At 39.7% G+C, this 12,105-nt stretch overlaps 1 protein-coding gene across 1 annotated transcript; it reads left to right on the forward strand.

Moving 5' to 3' along the window:
• The first annotated feature begins 1,223 nt into the window (after positions 1-1,223).
• On the forward strand, positions 1,224-3,689 carry foxc1a (forkhead box C1a). The gene has a single exon (XM_047368705.1). It carries the CDS (start codon positions 1,738-1,740, stop codon positions 3,151-3,153), a length of 1,416 nt encoding a protein of 471 aa, XP_047224661.1. The 5' UTR covers positions 1,224-1,737; the 3' UTR covers positions 3,154-3,689.
• The last annotated feature ends 8,416 nt before the right edge of the window (positions 3,690-12,105 follow it).

Genomic DNA, 12,105 nt, shown 5'->3' on the forward strand with positions numbered 1-12,105 from the left:
TTTGTGATCTTAGCCAATTGTTTTTGGTGTAATGACTGTAAAATAAATTCAGTATCTAAAATAATTGCAAAACTATAGTAAACTGAATTTCATTCAAAATAAATTGTACACCAAAATATGTTTAAGTGTGTAAATTGATACCACGCAGAAGGTATTTTTTTTTTTTTTGCATAGGTTGGCCTAAAGTAAAAGAAATGTACGTGATCATTGTTTCTTCATTTTTGTGAAATAAGTTGACACTGTGTTATGCCTGTCACGGTGCCCCAGTCGTGAATAGTTTCAATTAACAGGAGTTTAAGGGGGACTGGGTGGGCAGAGCGTTGCATTAAGTAAAAGGCCCGTCGTGAACTGTGTAAACAGCCCAGGGCGGTGGAAAAAGTTCATGCACGGATCCATGTAAGGAGAAACCAGTGAAGCGCTCCAGGCCACCGCACGAACATTTAATTAAGACGATCTGAGGAGGATTTCAGCAACGCTCGGACTGTTAGGTGTGTCACGGTGTTCGGTGCCGATTTTAATGCGCTACTGCCCCGACAGTCGGACGGTACGGATGTAGAGGCCTCAGGTGTCAGCTTTTGGTCATTTTTCTATTATTTATTTAGTCTGTTTTAGGCTACAAGATTAAAGTGTCAGCGTCAGTTCATGTAACAATCGTGTAATAATGGATTTTTAAGTTTAAATTACAAAAAAATAAAAAATAAAAAATAAAAAAAAGCTTAAACATGTTTGTCTGGCCTACAACATATTAAAACAACAAATCATTTCCACGTTTTTCAGCGCCTTGCTTGGTCTTATTGAGTTCCCTGCATGTATTTCTCAAGTGCAAACTCTCACACCTGCAATCTGGTGGTTTTCAGAACAAACTGTTTTTAATTCTGGACTGAATGAGATTTCATCTAATTGCTGACTCAAAGGGGCGTTTTCTGCTTTGGTCTCCCACTGATCCACAGTTGGTGCTCTTTTGTCAACACCTTAAAAACGTTTGCATGCTTGTTAAGGCATGCCTTTTGCTCAACTGGTTTTATTTAAATTAGGTGTCATTAATGAAAAAAATAAAATTAATAATAATTCAAAAATTCGTATGCTTTTATTTTAATATTGTGAAACATGTTTAGTACAATGCAAAAAAAAAAAATAAAAACAAACTTGAAAACTAGATTAAAACATGTTGCAACCAGAAATAAAAAATCCCTGAAATATTAAAGCCTCACACCATGTTTCTTCCTTTCACCTTAAACACCGAAGCCTTGAATGAAAGAGGATGCGCCCTGCATGAACATGCATCCATGTTATGTCCGTGTGTGCATTTCAGTTGCTCTGTCACGTCTGAAGCTTTTCGGCAGGAGCGCGCTGGGAGTTACTGATACCTCCTGAAGCTTTCCCTGAGAGCTGCGAGTGTGGCCAGGCAGCAGCGCTCGTCTACTCCAAGAGTGCACGGCCTGACTTCTCATTGGACGGGTCGTACACTTTGGAAAAGGGGGCGGAGATTCCCTTGCAGCAAAAAAAGGAGGAAAGAATTTAACTGCGCAAAAAGTCCTGTGTGGTGACGGATGTCTCAAAGTTCAGAACTTTTTCCAAATAGTCCCAAGGATGGGGACGGCTTGAAGACTTTTCTCTTTTATGCTTACTCTTGTTATTATTTTTTTTTAAGTAAAGCAGCAAGGAGCTGTGATTTCAAGAATCATCGGAGGGAGAAGTGGAGCTCACTCCTTGCAGATTCTGGATCAAAGTGAAGACATGCAGGCTCGCTACTCCGTCTCCAGCCCCAACTCTCTGGGCGTCGTGCCGTACATCAGCAGCGACCCCAGCTACTACAGGGCCGCTGCAGGTGGGGGCTACACGGGGATGGCAGCGCCCATGAACATGTACTCTCATGCGGCTCATGACCAGTACCCCGCCAGCATGGCTCGGGCATACGGACCATACACTCCACAGCCTCAGCCCAAGGATATGGTGAAACCCCCCTACAGTTACATCGCGCTCATCACCATGGCGATCCAAAACTCGCCCGACAAGAAGGTGACCCTGAATGGGATTTACCAGTTCATCATGGAGAGGTTTCCGTTCTACCGAGACAATAAGCAGGGCTGGCAGAACAGCATCAGGCACAATCTATCCCTGAATGAGTGTTTTGTCAAGGTGCCCCGCGATGATAAGAAGCCCGGCAAAGGTAGCTACTGGACCTTAGACCCGGACTCCTACAACATGTTCGAGAACGGGAGCTTCCTGAGGAGGAGGCGGCGGTTCAAAAAGAAGGACGCGCTGAAGGAGAAGGAGGAGCGGTTGCAGAAGGACCTGCCGCCGAGGCAGCAGGGCCGGGAGCAGGAGCAGACCGTGCAGGGCTCCCAGCCCGTCAGGATCCAGGATATTAAGACTGAGAACGGGGCCGTCACGCCACCGCAGGCCGATTCCCCCTCTTTGAACGCAGTGCCCAAAATCGAGAGCCCGGACAGTAGCAGCAGCATGTCCAGCGGGAGCCCCCACAGCATCCCCTCCAGCAGGTCCATAGGTATGGACAGCTCCGAGCACCAGCAGCAGCAGCACCACGGCCAGACCTCAACGCAGGGCTTCAGCGTTGACAACATCATGACTTCCCTCCGGGGGTCTCCACAAGGGGTCACCGAGCTCCCCTCCAGCCTGGTCGTCTCCAATAGGACAGGTATAACGCCATCTTTGTCCCTAAACTATTCTCCAAGTCAGGCATCTGTCTATAGCTCGCCATGTAGCCAGAACTCCATCTCCACTACCTCCAACGCTACCTATCATTGTAACATGAGCCTTTACGCCGGGGACAGATCGAGTCACTTGGCACCGAGCACCGTGGACGAAACGTTGCCAGATTACTCAGTCACGACCACCTCATCCTCCCTGACCCATGCTAATCTGAACTCCGGGCAGGAGGGGCCCCATACCCACCAAGGGAGGCTAGCCTCATGGTACCTGAACCAGGCCGGAGACCTGGGCCATCTGGGCGCAACGTACCCGGCGCAGCAGCAGAACTTCCACTCAGTCCGTGAGATGTTCGAATCCCAGAGGATTGGCTTGAATAACTCACCGGTGAATGGGAATAACAGCTGTCAGATGTCGTTCCCACCGAGTCAGTCCATCTATCGCACTTCGGGAGCTTTTGTGTATGACTGCAGCAAATTCTGACCAAAAACAAAAGAAAAGAGAAAAGAAAGAAGGAAGGAAAGGCTCAGTACTTTTTGTTTTTAACCACACGGTGTTTGATCTCTGTCATTAAAACTCATCCTTTTACCTCTGTTTCCTGCCCCATGATAATATGGACTAATGTGAGACAAAAAAGACAGAAAAGACTTGATCTTGGTTTTTTCTAAAGAACAGTGTTACTGCAAATAACACGTAAGTTTCTCCTTTTTTTTTTTTTTTTTTTTTTTTTTTGCTTTTGTGGCTTTGTGTGATATAAAATAGAGATGTGTCACTTGTCTTGGACGTGTACAATTGAATATATAGTAATTTATTTCTAAAACTGTCGCCAAATATCATGGACCAAACACCACAAAAGTGTTTCTAAATTGAATTGCCTTAACTGTCCAAAACGTTATGCTCCATTCTAAAATTACAGAGGAAGAAAAGGAACGTGTATATCGCCGTACTATTTTAATTAAATGTTGAAAAGTATTCTGAAGGATTTCTTTGTTTGTTTAATAAATTGTCATTTTATGTGAGTTAGAGCTGCGCCTCATTTCTTACAGACAAGAATTTAGGGTAGAACCATTTTACATTCAGTCTCGTCCAGGTTATTTTGTGCGTTATATCTTATTACCAATCTGCTTTTACCACTGTAGTATTAATTTGTTAAAGACTTGAGTTTAAAGTAATAGAAAAAAAAAAACAATATTTGCTGCACCAATTTAGGCCTTATTTTAAAATGCTTTGACTTTTTATTTTAGAATTAAAATGCACTTGGTGTGGGTTTTTCTAAAATACAGCACACATAAAGAGTGTGCTTACGGTTTCTAATTTTTATTTTATTTAGATGATATTCTGAAGATTTATAATAGAATAAATGAAATGAAGCTGAGTGAGCAGCCATGAAGCATGAAGATGAGCCGTACACACATCACAGCTTTGTTTTGGACTGTGTCGTATGTTTACTGGCGCATACTGGTGCTTATTTAATATCATAACCAAACATACCAAAAATATTCCCGTTGTCTCTTCAGTTTTGATGCTTCAGTTCCCACCAGTCTGACAGGTTGCTGAACCGAAAGAAGGAGAAAGAGAAAACGTGACCTGCACGTTTTATTATATAGAACTCAGAGTTAAGACAAGCGGACTGGAAATCCTAGAGTATCAGTGTTTGTGTGTTTTATCAGTACAGGTATCAACTAATGATTTGTTGATTATCCTTTATCAAGTAGATCAGAAATGTTTTTTTTTTTTCTGTATAATTAAAATTCAAATTTGTAATTTTTCAGAGGCTAAATAATTTATTAGGCTATGTGCTATTTTGTTTGGAACTTTTGTATGAATATTGTTTTCCATTAATCATCCAAATGCACATTTAAAAGCCATGTTACTATTCGCAAGTATATTTAAATAGACTTGCGCAAACTAGGTGCGTAAAAACACACAAAGCATACTATCATGTTTTTGATAAATAAATAAGTAAATACTACCTCTACTCCTAATAATAATAATAATAATAATAATAATAATAATAATTACAGTCAAAAAACATACATTTGGCATAATAAGATTTGTAAATAAAATTAATGTTATGGAAAAACCTTTTATAAGTTAGAATTGCGACTTTTTTTACTTTTAAAAATTTAAACCATTCATAATTTGCGCATAATAATTCCAAAACTTCCTATTAGTTTTCAGACTAACCTTTTGATTTTGTCCCGCTGACTTTGAAAACCAATTCAAGACAGGACTGTTAGTCTGTAATCTTACGTTAAGTAACAGCGGTGACCAAAATAATTTTATTTATTTGCAGAAAAACATTTAGATCAACAAGGCAGAATTGGAATTAGAAGGGATGTCCTGACTTAATGTAGAACATGTCAATACTTCTGACTTTGACCACATTTAACTCGTGGTTTACATCCAAACTCACATCTGGGGAATTTAATCTTTCTATGATTTAATTATTCGATACTATCGCCAAGACCCCTAATGTGCACTGCCTCTCCAATTGCAGCTCAATCAGACTCCTCTAGAAGTAATAAGATTCCTTCTCTATGGGCCCAATAAACAAACGGCGTGTTAGCCAAAAGATTGATGGCGCTCTCAGAGAACGGACCAGGTCAGGAAGGAATAAAATTCAATCAGAGTGCTGGAATCGTTTTTCATGAGACGGAAAAGGCAGAGAGGTAGACGGAGGTCAATGAGGAGGATGTCGGCCGTAAGAGCGCCATCATCAACAATACAACAGGACGAGGCTCACACAAAGGAGCATGGCAGTGGAGTTTATATGCTGTGATTGTATTTACCTTTTCCTCGCATGATTTGTTTTTATTATTCGGAACCTGTGCATGAAGAAGGGACATAACCCGGTTCTTTTGGCACAGTTTCATCCTGTCTGTTGTTTCTCCCAGTGGGTCATTCTGCTCGTACTGAGCCACAGCAAAATAAAGCACAAATTTAATTTTACTTTCATTTCCTTTTTTCGGAGGTGGTAGTAAGATGCAATTGAACCCAGCTTGATGTTTGTACCCCACCTAGCAGATATGGTAAAGATACAGCGATCAGATGTAGATCGGGAGCTATTCTTCGTTAAAAGGGGGCGCACGTCTTTCTGGAGCTCGCAAACACACACAAAAGTGAAGGCCACATTGTGAGTCTGTCTCCAGACTTTACACCCTGCTTCTTCCTGAAGCGTTTCGCTACATTCCTGAAAATGCACAACTTCCCTCAGTGCTTCGGGTCAAATGGCGGAGACAAAAGCCGCACTGTCGGGCCTGCCTTTCATAATAATCCAGAATCGGGATTATTTCTTTGATTTGAAATTGGAGCATATTTTTTCCAAGTAGATCAATTTTATTTTAAAGACCCACCTCATCGAATTCACAATGAAACAAGATTTCATCGTGTCAAGCATGAATATTACGGAAAAATCTAAATAATCCAACAATTATATCGTATTAGCTTGTTTACATGAGTTGATGCGGCTGATGCACCATGCTGCGGGTCAGTTAAAGTTCCAAAAATGCACAGGAGACTTGACAATTTTATTTCATGAATAATTTAAAATCTAGTCTCGCTTTTACTGAATGATCTGCGCCTCTAAACTAAATCCATTATCTCTATGGTATTTCCTGCATTTTATCACAGATAATTACCAACAAAGAGGACAGGTAAATATTCACCTGGTCAGGTTCGACTTTGAGGTCTTTTCTCGTCTCAAATTAGACGAATTTTGAAGGGAATTATTTGTACATTTTACGTCATTCTTTTGTCTTGCTTTTTACCATTGATACTGGCAAAACATTAGAGCAGACAATAGTTTAATTACGGTATACATTAAATGAGGAGGGAGCTGGGTATTGTTGGTGATGTTTGCCAACCTGGAATCTATTCATTTTTTTTTCCCTATTTTATATTTTCTTGCAGTGCATTTTCTCTGAAAGTTAAATCTGTGCCAGCATAACCGTTACTATTGCTAATAACCCCACAAATAGTGTTTTACACTAACTTCGTTTTGTTAAGGTTTCCACAAGGAAACTATGAGAATTTAAATGGACTTAAGGCCAGTCGGTGAGTCCCTGCAGACTGTGTGCACCTGTATGGCTGAGTGACCGCAGCTCAGGATGGAAAATGCCTTGTTTTAGCTCTCGATTACTCCAAGCGCCCATCTGTTTCTAATTAAGAGCTCACAGACGCAAATTCTGTCTGCCTTGCTGTACGGCCAGCCGAGGGAAAGGTTGAAGGTCCAACACTTGTCTCTCAGAAGGAAATATAACCACCGCACGCAGCCCCCTATGTTGCAAGTTTCATTTTTTTTAAGCAAGAGATAAATATTTTTTTAAGTGAATAATCCACTCGATGTTTTTCAGTGTAGGAAAAACGATTAAGCCTAAATAAGGCTAACCAATTATACTGAGATCGTATAGTATCTTCATATTAAACAAAACTAACTCCTTATGGGGGGATAATGGAGTAGTGTGAATTCAGACCAGGAGGAAACTGCCGTCCTGCGAATAACCCGGCAGGCTGAGAAAGAAACAGAGTTGCCTTCAAGACCGTCACACAAAACCTGCTTTTCTGCAGGTCGGCCCCTTGGTTCCAAACTATGGCAAATTTCACGCCAGCACCGAGCAAATGAATGTTTCAGTCATAGCACAGCAAGACAATAATTTATTGCCAACCGTTGCTATTTTTAAATATGAAACGTATGCAATCAAATCAAAGCAGCATAATGAAGTTTTAATGGGTTGTTTATTTAAGTAACGCCACATAAACAAATCCGAAAATTCTTCTGATAATTTATTGTAACACTTTGTGTGTACGCTTTTAAAAGACTATTAGAAAGTCTGTTTAAGAATGAAGAATGATGCACAGTGCTGTTGTGCGGATGAGGCTGCATTGTGGGGCCAGTTATATAAAAGTTCAGAGCATTTAGGAAAGGTTGCAGATAGGAAGTCATGAGTTGGTCAAAAATGTAAATTTCAGGAATATGGATTCACAAAAAAATCTTTTGGTACTGAAGAAAACCTGAAGGCAGAGACTTTGGGATGGCAAATTAAGCAGGAAGCCAGGTACCTAAAATGTACGTTTCTTGGTCTTTTGATTATTCCAATTTCGTGTACAGTCTATTTGTGCTGGAAACACATTAATAACAAAGCCGGACTACACGAGTCGATGTTTGTAATAAAAATGTTGAAAAAAAGCAAATATAAATAGAGAAAAAAAATATGTATTTGGGTCTGAACATATTTATATTCACCTCATATGCCCCAATACTGCTTTAGCTGCGCCCCTGGTATGTGTTTTTCATATTAAATAAAGTCAATTTCATCAAACGACACAAGCATGTGCTTTGGATTGTTAAAAAAAATCCTACATCAGCTTCAGTATATAACTTCTATTTTATATGTATAGGTACCCTGGGCAAGTCCATGGGAGGAGAAAATTCACCTTCAGAGCGGGGTAAAAAGAACCAACATGAACTCTGCGTCACTTCAAAGCCCTTCGGCTCCTGCTATCTGAGCCACAGTAGCAGTTGTCTGTGTCTTTTTAAGGGTCCCATCTCATTTTATAGCGCAAGCCGACCACTGGGCCGTGTAAACGTGAACAGCAGACCACTACTAAACTGTGAGGCCGCGATAAGCCTTGCCTGTGTTTGATTCGTGCAGTGCACTGACAAAACAACACCTAAACAATAAAACTGGTTTAACAAGTTCTAATTTCTAATTCTACTCAATCAACAACAGCTGAAGATAATAAATTCTAGCCAGTTTTTACTTACTCCACTCATTATGAACAGTGTGCTCATCTACTTCGCCTTCCATGTCAAAACAAACAAAAAAGGTATAGGTTTGTAATTAAGGCATGAAACATATGTAGTAATAGAGGTTTTTAGTCTATTCCAAAAAGGTGTCATTTAAACGTTTTCCCTGACAAGCACAGTAAAGATCTTGGCAACAACTGCCCGGGATTAAGAAGCTCAGGCTGGCTAGCAACTTTCATTTAATAATTATGAGTGTTGCTAAACTGGCTAAAACCTGATAAAAACTCATTAAATCTATTTTAAAAAAAATTCTTCACAATCACAGCTAAGATGTGCAATCGTTTGAGGTAAATGGCCTCAAGGTTTAGTTTGCTAGCAAGTCATATGTTCATTGGTCTGCTACAATGTTCCCCTGAGTGTCACACAAACCAGAGGCAGAAGCAAGAATAAAATTTCCCTGAAATGTAGGGAGTGTGAAGGGGAGGTTAGAAACCAATTGGAAAACAAACTTGAAATTTGATTATAATAGGGTATGTGCGCATTTGTTTGTGTGTGTATGAAGAGGCCAAATTCTCAAAAGATCATTTCTGCAGCTGATTATTGGCACATCCATCAAATGTGTTGCCTCAAATTTAAGAATAACGTTTTTAAGACTATTAGAGAGCTCCTGTTGAATTATTTTGCAGTAGCTTCATAAAAACTTCCTTGATGAAAATGTAGACAATATTAGGGACAGCGTTGTGCTCTCTGGGATTAAGGGATTTTCTTGTATTATGCAGAAAAACAGATACTCGGGCAGATCAGCCAAGAGATTAATATATCAGATAACATTTTAACTGTGGATTTTACACAGCGGTCATCTGGTCATGAAGTTATCAGATCCAGAGCTACTAGACTTAATTTCAGAATCATTAATAACCCATACAGTGGGGAAACACACAACTCTTTCCTCCATCTTGGCCTTAGTGTGTCCTATTTTTACAGTGCTGCTGACAGACCGGGTATGAGATATTCAGTGTCACCTAGTATAAAGTATTTCTGAATCTTTCACAAATGTACTTTACTCTGTAAGTTTATAAAAACCTGGTGCAGAAAGACTGATGTGTAATAAAGTATGCTTGTGTAAATGCATATGCATTCCAGTTTTTTCACCCACAGTCACTGGAACTAGATTACCTGCAGTACCTGCCAAACAAAAACCACACCCCTCACCTCCCGTAACACCTTTCAGCACATCTCATATAATGAGATGAATTACCTTGCAGAAGGAAAAGTGTGAGTTGGAAGACAGGTGGGGAAAAACACATTTGTTATAAAACAACTCTGACTTAAGCCTCAACTGGTTCACTTTTTCACTGTTTCTGATGACTTTCGGTTTAGTTAAAACGTAGGCATCACCAGGGCCATTAAACTGTAGTATTGTTTCCTCGGTAGGAGATATATTTTATGCTCCAATAAAATTCCCAATTAATGCATTCATGGGAGGAAAATATGAAGGAAACACTAAATAATTATGAACAATAGCCTCCTGTGTGTGCAGTTGAAATAAAATAGGATTGTAAAGCCACTTTTGTTTAAAAATGCACTCTAAAAGTTCAGAACATTTCAAAATATGTGGCATATAGATGTCCAAACTTAGAAGCTACCTATTTTTTTTCCAACAATATAAATGTGAATATGGTTTCACAAATCCATTATGCTGTACTGAAAAAAATGGGACCAGGTATTTCAATTGTATGTATATTTGTAAGGCAGGTCATAAAGCTTTTATAAATATACATATGTAACTGAAAACTATCATTGTACATAATCCTGAACACATGAGCTCCATGGTGAAAAATGGTGGTGGTAGCATCATGCTGGGGGATGTTGATCTTTAACAGGAATAGGATAGCTGGTCAATGTTTATTAGAGGACGGCTGGGGCTAAATACAGATAAAAACCTGTTGTAAAATTAATTTTTAGAAGAAAGTTGAAATTGTGCTGTGCTTATTTTATATGCCCCAATAGGGCTCTATAACTAGCAAAGCCCCTTTTTCAAACCAAACCATATAGATGGAGCAACAAATAAACAAACACTACTGCTACTACTAATGGCAGCATTAATCTTGACTGAACATATTTCCTGAGACTTGAAACAATAATGGCACTCAATAAAAGACTGAAAAATTATTGTCTATAAAACATTCTGTATATAGAGAGCTCATCAGAGGTCAACACAGAAACGTCCGCTGTTTGAGCGTTTGTCAATGGACAAACTGCCTGCTGATCTCTGAGTAAAAACCCTTCCTCCTGGCGGCCTTTTTCCGTGGCAGTTGTCTATTCTTCAGCCTCAACTCATTTTCTTTAAGTTACAATTTCCCTGTTTTCTTGCTTGGTTTCTTTTTTAAAGAGAACTGGTGGAGAAAGGTAGAGGAATAAAAGGTAATAAATAACACGAAAAGGAAAAGTATATGTGTGGAAACAAAGAAAGAGGTTGTTGTCAAAAATCAACTAAGCCCAAACTCTACAGATAAGAAAAGCAGCTTATCTTCAGTTGAGATTAATCTGCACATTAGCTGTGGTTCTTCATGAGTTTCTGAGGAGGTGTGCAGGTGTGAGGTTGTTTCCGTGAGTCGTGAAACAGCCAGATGGCATTTGTGTGTGATGGCGACCAGCAGCTATTCACAGCAGTGGTTCCTTTCACAGATCAGCACTCATATCTCTGTTCCATCTCCAGGCTCTCTGCTCATATAAACATCCCCGGTCCATGGGCCTCTGATGTTTCTGCCTTTGTGTTTACAGTGAGAAGTCAAGCAAATATGTGAACTTTGGGACAAAGAGAAAAGGGATGAACAATAGAAAGGAGAAGCTTACCGCTTGAATGGGTTCCAGAGAAACATTATACTTTTTATGATGCAGCATTTATGTCTTCATAAAAAGAATACCACAGCATTTTTTAACAAACAAAGAAGACTGACTGATATGCATTGCTACTGAACATCTTTGTTATTGTGTATTAAATATCACCTTGCAAGCAAACATCTTCAAACATTCATTTAAGTAAAAACTTTATAAACACATATTTTTGCCACTGGGTCTGCACACTAGCAGAGCAGTATGGAACATGTTCAATTACACTGATTTAGCATAGCCATGGGTTGACCCAGAAAAAAAAGTTCCTCTTCAACACTCAAAGCCTGCAGCAACCCAAATGAACAGTTGAGGAATAAAAAAAAAAGAAGGGAAATGCACACATGCACGCACATGTTTACATACTGTTTTACCAGAAGGGTAGATTTTATTTGCAGTGAAGCAAATGAGATGTAGCATTCACTTGTGAAGACAACGCTTTGTCTGAAAATAATCTGGGTAAAAAATAATCACGCACATTTCCAATCAAACCCGAATCCCGTGCAGTGTGCTGTGACTTCAAACTTCAAAGCGGCTCAGAGCAATTGTCTACCCCTTTGCCCCTTTTAAACTGCCTTTTTTAGCTTTCGAAAGAAGAAAAATCCCCTGTACATCAAAGAGGGAGACAGAGAAAGTCATTTAGCCTTATCTTAATTGAGCTGCAATTTTAATAATGATCTTACACATTGGGACCGAGGAGGAGCTGCTGGAGGAGAGGCCAGTTTACTCGTGCTCCACTGTTCCACTCTGGCTGTCTAATCTCAGTTCCAGACATGTCATTGGCCCATGATTTA

Source organism: Girardinichthys multiradiatus, chromosome 6 (genome assembly GCF_021462225.1).
Source record: "Girardinichthys multiradiatus isolate DD_20200921_A chromosome 6, DD_fGirMul_XY1, whole genome shotgun sequence".
Taxonomy (NCBI): Eukaryota; Metazoa; Chordata; class Actinopteri; order Cyprinodontiformes; family Goodeidae; genus Girardinichthys; species Girardinichthys multiradiatus.

What these genes read in the sequence shown, in the direction of transcription:
- foxc1a (XM_047368705.1), top strand. Translation starts at nt 1,738, where the DNA reads ATGCAGGCTCGCTACTCCGTCTCCAGCCCCAACTCTCTGGGCGTCGTG.